The sequence below is a fragment of the Haliotis rubra genome, unplaced genomic scaffold, assembly GCF_003918875.1.
Source record: "Haliotis rubra isolate DU_JTF1 unplaced genomic scaffold, ASM391887v1 Scf515, whole genome shotgun sequence".
NCBI classification, from domain to species: domain Eukaryota; kingdom Metazoa; phylum Mollusca; class Gastropoda; order Lepetellida; family Haliotidae; genus Haliotis; species Haliotis rubra.
This window is the reverse complement of record NW_025767208.1, coordinates 261,682-268,865: the sequence shown is the minus strand read 5'-3', so window position 1 is coordinate 268,865 and position 7,184 is coordinate 261,682. Positions and strand designations below refer to the sequence as shown.

The 7,184-nt window shown below is 42.0% G+C and overlaps 1 protein-coding gene across 1 annotated transcript; it reads left to right on the top strand.

The window, feature by feature from the left end:
• Nucleotides 1–3,787: 3,787 nt before the first annotated feature.
• On the top strand, nt 3,788–6,759 carry LOC124292375 (neuroligin 4-like). Its single transcript, XM_046729458.1, has 3 exons — nt 3,788–4,074; nt 4,540–4,670; nt 5,713–6,759. Exons 1-3 carry the CDS (start codon nt 3,957–3,959, stop codon nt 6,718–6,720), a joined length of 1,257 nt encoding a protein of 418 aa, XP_046585414.1. The 5' UTR covers nt 3,788–3,956; the 3' UTR covers nt 6,721–6,759.
• Nucleotides 6,760–7,184: the final 425 nt, after the last annotated feature.

Here is a 7,184-nt window from a genome sequence, read left to right as displayed (position 1 = left end):
TAAATGGCTAATGTGTTCACACTAAATGGCTAATGTGTTCACACTAAATGGCTAATGGGTTCACACTTAATAGCTAATATGTTCACACTAAATGGCTAATGGGTTCACACTAAATTGCTAATGGGTTCACACTAAATGGCTAATGGGTTCCGACTGGAAATATAATTACTTGTGAATGCAATACACTTCACAATAATGTCAGCAAAGGTCATTCAGCGAGAAGGCAGATTTAGAACCTGCGGAAAAATTATCCCTCCTTCACTTAGAGCTACTTCAGGGCGGTGGGGTAGCCTAATGGTTAAAGCGTTGGCTCGTCACGCCGAAGGCCCGGGTTCGAATCCCCACATGGGTACAATGTGTGAAGCCCATTTCTGGTGTCCCCCGCCGTGATGTTGCTGGAATATTGCTGAAAGCAGCGTAAAACCAAACCCAGTCAGCCAGTCAGTAGAGCTACTTCATTACAGTCAGGGCTAGACAGAACAGAAAACAATTTAGTTCAGTGTCTTCATATAACAGACTTGCGTATATTTGGTGTTCACCTTATCTAGCCACATAGCGTCTTAGTTCGGGAGGGTGTCTTGGGTTAGTTTACCAGTGCCTTGGTGAACGTCAAAAGGTAGTAACTTACGTGACCTCGCCAACGCTATACTTCCTGCAGATTGATGTTAAATAGAATATATGACTCTTGTCTCCAAACAAAAATATAAGTATAATTAATGCAAAACTAATCAATAGGTATCCTAATAGAAAACTACAGAGGAACCCCTTTCATCAAATGCCAAGTTAATATGTCATGGCTGGTTGGCATGGCAACACACTACCTTCCAAATGTAGTGTTCTTGGGCTTGTTGTGAATAGTGTATTATATTGGTAAGTAATAAGCATTTAAAAAAAATATCGAGTCATTTTCCTATTACCCAGGTGTAGGTGAGCAAGTTTGGTTTAAAAGTAAATTCAGGGCAAATGCATCGTGTCAGCTTAATGATACGGGGCTCATATATTTGTCATTCTGAAGAAACCTACGTGCTCGGGTACCGTGCTAAAACAATACTAGAAACATATTGGAGTGATTAGTCCCCACTATCATAACATCCAGGCGTGTTAAGGGGAGGCAACTCTGCTTTGCGAATTGTGGTGTCATCACTGGACCATCTTCTGCGTCCATGGTACACAGTGCCTCGTGTCTGACCCGGTCGTGTCAGTCGCCTAGTGACAGCTGACTGTGGAATCGTGATGTCTTGGAGCTGTCGTCGATCGCAGAATGTTCTGCCCAATGGTGTCATAAAGTTTCCGGAGCATTCAAATCCAGTGAACATAATTGTGATTAGTCCTGATGTCGTTTCAAGCTTTGTCCACCCAACGCAAATAGCGAAAAATATAACCCATATATTCGTGAGCGTTGACATACTTATTTATGATAAAGTGTGTTGTTTTCTGGTCATCACAAATGTTTTCAATGTTGAAACAAAGCTACCACGGTTTGTCCACGCGGCCGAAGTAGCGAGAACATATGACCCACGTATTCATGATAGTTGACTTTCTCGTGTATGATCACGTGTTTTGTTTCGTGGTCTTCACAAGTGCCTCTCTGTATCAGGAACACCGTCCTCTGCGTGTGTGGACCGTTTGTAAAAGACTAACTAATTGGTAACTTGTGAATAGAATTAAAAACAAACACACATAAATTTGCTGAAACTGTAAAGTGAAGCAATTGTGCTTATACGAGGGGCGTTCAAAAAGAAGTCAGCCTGACTATATTCATGTCCAATGTTTGAAAAGCTTTCATTTTATTTTTGAGGAACCATTAGCAAAGCCATATCCAAAATTTCACATGTATGTGGCTAATGTGGTTAACGAGATATTAGTCATCACAACACATTGCAGTATAATATTTCTTAAAAAATTGCAGAAAATAAAAAACGATATGTCATCGGGTACCTTTTTCATAATGGTATGCCCTTATGGTATCATATAAAATATGTTCCGTATAGTATTGGATGACTACCCGTCATAATCAGCATTCAAAATATACTTAGATGGGGGCTGTTTTTTTTAAGGACACCATAACATTTTAATCCTTCAAAAACATTGTGTCCAGATTATCAAGCTGGCACTGTTTACAATATATTGAGAGCTGACCATTCAGCATTTAGTTTGAACGCATGGCACCATGTATGAATAAGTGAAAGCATGAGAATAAGTTATGTCCTTATGATTACGTCATCTGAAAGGAGGGGGGGGAGGGCGGGGTAGTGTCTCCCAAACAAGCTCTAACAGTAAACATGAAGGGGAGTCACTTGAACAAGCGATTGTGGCTTCAAATTGCTGTTTTATGCAGTTTAAAACTAAGTTTGATACTAGGGGGCTGCTGTCTATCTCAAACACACAAATTATTTCTTGCATATTTTGTTTCCTGAAGTTTGTGATGCATTTATTGCAGATTTTGCGTTTTGGGGGGTACCAAGATAAAAAGTCAAACATAATGGGGATTGTGAGGCTGGAACATTGCAAAACCACTTTGCTTGAGGTTAACAGATTATATGTAGAAAGATAAAACATAAAAACAGCTGCATTTGTATCATTTTCTAGGTGGGGCTTAGAACTTTTGGAACGCCCCTCGTACATAGGTGGCGAGAGGGTATTGTTAATATTCGAACCAAAATATATGAATGGACTGAGTGGTATATACTAGGATATACTGATAAAATCATGTGATTTTAGAATAGATATACTATACGTGAAAACGCATATTATCAATATGGTTAGAAAACGATATATATGCTTTGAGGGTTTGTAAGTGTAGGGTTCTATCAGACAAACGACAGTCTCGCCTTGACACAGCTGTTTCTGAAGGAGGGCATAAACAATAACACTGCGATGTGTGTCAGGCCATTGGCTCTCTAGACTGGCACATGTGCCGCTCGGTGACATAAGCCTTCCCTATGTGTGTGGACCTCAGTGCATGTAAACACTGCGTCTATAACATGGACTCTTGGAGTAACACGATGCAGGCCGAGTCGACCTGTCGGTGAATATTCTCCAGAAGTTCAGCCTGCAACATTGCAATCTGAGATGATGTTGTAGCGGGTTGGAACCACTAATGGAAGGGACGATATGCTTAATACCTTCACCTCGATGACGTCTCATGACGGTGCGTGTGCTGTTGCAGGGGGTGGGGGTGGGTGTGTGTGTCTTTGCTGCCATGGTAAGACGACAGGGTCTTCCCGTCGTGTTGTGACACGTGATCTCAATGGATGCTGTCTGTCTGTCTCTGACGAAAAGCAGACATGCTTGACAAATGGCAACAGAGCCTTGCAACATGACCCGTCATTGTTCCTATCTGTGTCATAACACCAGCTTTGTCTGTTCCGGTGATACTGGCAGCATTTCCATGGTGCGTTAACCTGAATACCGGTAGTCGAAATGAAACTATATATTTTTCTTTGAATACATTTTATGTCGGCCTTCCAACACCTGTTTATATTTTCAATGAGTTCACTCATGTTTTGTGATTCGACGTTTTGTATAAACCTAAGTGGTATACCCTGATTGAGCGAGTGACTGAATGTATTTTTAATAGGATTTTAATATTTCGGGCTATGTTCCATAATATCTGTACCATCTGCCGCCGTCATTTAATAAAATTAACCGTCAAAAAGTAATCTACACATGGAATCTGAAATATATTAAAACATTTTACGAGAACATCACACAAATAAACTTATTGGAAAACGGTGACATAATCTGTATGTAAATTTTAATTCACATATTTCATAACGACCAACAGGCCTGCTTAACATCCAGATCTAGTTCAAAACCGGAGTTGTAGCTCACCTTTATCGATAAGTAGCTTGTGTCCTGTCGATTATTTTTCAATGTTCTAGGTGTCTGAAGACTGCCTGTACCTCAACATCTGGGCACCCCTCGGCACCAACTCCACCTCCTCCCTCGCCGTCATGGTCTACATACACGGTGGCAACTTCGTCCACATGAGCGGGGGCAGTTTGTTGTACGACGGCAGTGTTCTCAGTCAGAAGGGAGAAGTCATTGTCGTCAACGTTGACTACAGACTAGGTGATGTATTGATTTGTAAGGAGTGAGAATGGCTGGCTATACGACACCATCAAGTTGTATTCCAATTGTATCGTGTTGCGGGAGTAGGATGATGGTATTCGAGTGTGTATGAATTATGTCTGGAGAGCGAACGATTTAACCACATGTAAAGTTTGTTTGTTTGTTTGTTGTTGTTTAACGCCGCACTCAGCAATATTCCAGCTATATGGGTGTGGTCTGTAAATAATCGAGTTTGGACCACACAATCCAGTGATCAACAGCGTGATCATCGATCTTCGCAATTGGGATACGATGACATGTGTCAACCAAGTCAGCAAGCTTGACCACCCGATCCCGTCAGTCACCTTTTTTGGGTGCTTAAGACCAATTCTAACCCGGATCTTCACAGGTCGTAACGTTGGCTTTGTCCGATACACTTTTCTGCCGGAATAATACAATAGGTATTCTGAAACTGTATAATTGCAGGTGCTCTGGGGTTCCTGGTAACTGGAAGTGGGGATGGGGACGCTGTTGGGAACTACGGCATCCTGGACCAGAGACAGGCTCTGAAGTGGGTCAAGGAGAACATCAAGGCGTTTGGAGGGGAACCCGGAAGAGTGAGTACAAACGCCACATACACTTATATATGTCATCTTGTATGGCTGCCGCTCTGCTGAAGTTCGAACTTCAGTGATAGGTATTCAAATTTGAGCAGCTCCACGAACATCTTCAAACAAGAAGCAGCTCTTACAGTCTAACGTTAAGAACATGGTCCAGTATTACAAAGCAGGGCCTAGATTTTCGAAGCTCTCTTAGCGCTAAGATAGTCGTAAGTTAATGTTAATGTATGGCATTTACGACTATCTTAGCGCTAAGAGAGCTTCGAAAATCTAGGCCCAGGGCAAAGGTATCATCAGAATCGGTACTCTCCCTTCAAATGATGCTCGTCCTAAACAGATAGGTGGGCTGGGTCGGTAACGGTTGATCTCGTGTCATCGTTCCCCGATCTCACGGGACGTTGTTCCAGATATTAATCTCTAGTTTGCCTGTTCGAGATTTGATAGTATACAACCCGCTGTAAATACAGCAACTCACATCAGAGGTTTGTCTCCACTGCTTTACATTGATCTGAGAAAATCCAATTACGGATCTTTCATCCAACCATCCGACCATGATATCGCCTACCACATAGGGAAAGATAGACAGTGTGAATGTATTTTCTAATCATGCAAGATCGAAATTTTAATACGGAGTAATCCAAATGACACTTGCGAGCTGTACAAATGAATATCATGAATAATCGTCTGTCACCCCTACAACTAAGATAAACATTTGAACGAATCGATAGGAAATTCTGCTATACATTCTAGGCCATCTATAGACATTCGAGATATTTTTCGTCAATATTTTTCAAAGCATACATTGGAATGTCTAAGTTGTAACTAGCGTCATAAAGGTCAGGACACTGCTTTCTGACTGACTTCCTCTTGACCAAAAATCGCGATAGTTCATTCTGACGGGCCTTGGCGATTTACGAGATCTTAAGCGATGGCGACGAGCAAGATCTGATTTGAATTGAGATTGGACTATTTTTGACCATGGTGTTAGATAATAAGTAATGATAAGAATACGACTCTTATAAAACAATCTGCTTCACAGGTGACCTTGTTCGGCCAGAGTGCTGGGGCTCAGTCAGCTATGATACATCTGGCCTCGGAAGAAAGCAGCGCTTTATTCCACAACGCTATCATTCAGAGTTCCCCCTTCTCCATCCCGTACAAAACCCACGCCGAGGCAATAATCCTTGGAGCCCATTTTGCCAGTCTGCTGAACTGTACAGCCAGGGACATTAACTGCCTCAGACAGAAGAACTCAGTTGACATAGCTCAGGCTCAGTTCATCAGCAGAGGTAAGCTCTCTTCACTGAGATATCTGGAGGAGTTTGAACCCTGGGGACCCTGGGTGGATGGGGTCACCGTCAAGGCAGAACCAATCACAGCTATGGACAAGGGATTCTTTCAGAAAAAACCTGTCATGATTGGTACGACTTCCGAAGAGACCCGGATTTACATCTACAACGCCTGGGACAAACCCATAGACACTGTTGTCTACACTGCTGCTATCCTCGCTACGCATCCGAACCATGCTGTGGAAATAATGTACGAATACCCGCCAGACGAACCTCAGGATCAGAGGAACAACCTGGCTGTTCTTGCTACTGATTTCATCTTCGGCTGTGCCACCCGTCACGTGACAAGGAAGATGTTGGACTACGGCGTCAGTGACGTTTGGCTCTACATATACGACCACGCATTCTCCTTCCCTGGTTGGGGGAATATGACCTTCTGTCAGGGTCACGTCTGCCATGGGTCGGAAGTTCCGTTCGTGTTCCAGTCAGCCGGTCGTGGAGGTTTCAAATACACTCCCGATGAGTTGTCTCTCAGTGATCTCATCATCAGTTACTGGTCAAATTTCGCCAAAACAGGTGACCCTGTGGGAATGCCCGGCTCCGGGGTCAAGGCCGTCCCAGATTGGCCTCGTTATCATGTAGAGATCCAGCAGAAACAGTGGCCTTATCAACACTTTAGGACACCCAAGTCCTTTGTGGACCCTAAGTATAACGCTCCTTACTGTGACTTCTGGGATAAAGTTGGATATGATAATTAATTAATTACAACTTGAATTAAATAAACACAATATGCATTATCGAGACTTCTTTATTTCAAATGTAGACAGAACCTATTAATTACACGGCAGAAAAATCCTGTGCCAGTAAACAGTTAGGTTCATATTTTCAAATACGTGACCCGTACAAATTTACGCCATTCGAATACACATTTCTGCCTTAAGGGCGTATGTGTCACTTTTAAAAATTAAAATGTATATTAGTCGCTATTGTTAGTTAACAACTGAGTCATGACCACTTACAATAAAACAGATCGTTTTAAATATGTATAGAATGATAACCATTATTGACAAATTTAACCACACATAAAGGAAATATCATTTGATCGTTTACAACGTTCAATAGCTCTACACAACAGTGATTTAGATTAGAAAGTTGATTGTATATAGTAAGTGTAAGGTACAACTAAACATGATGAACATCTTCATTAGCCATCACAGTAAAA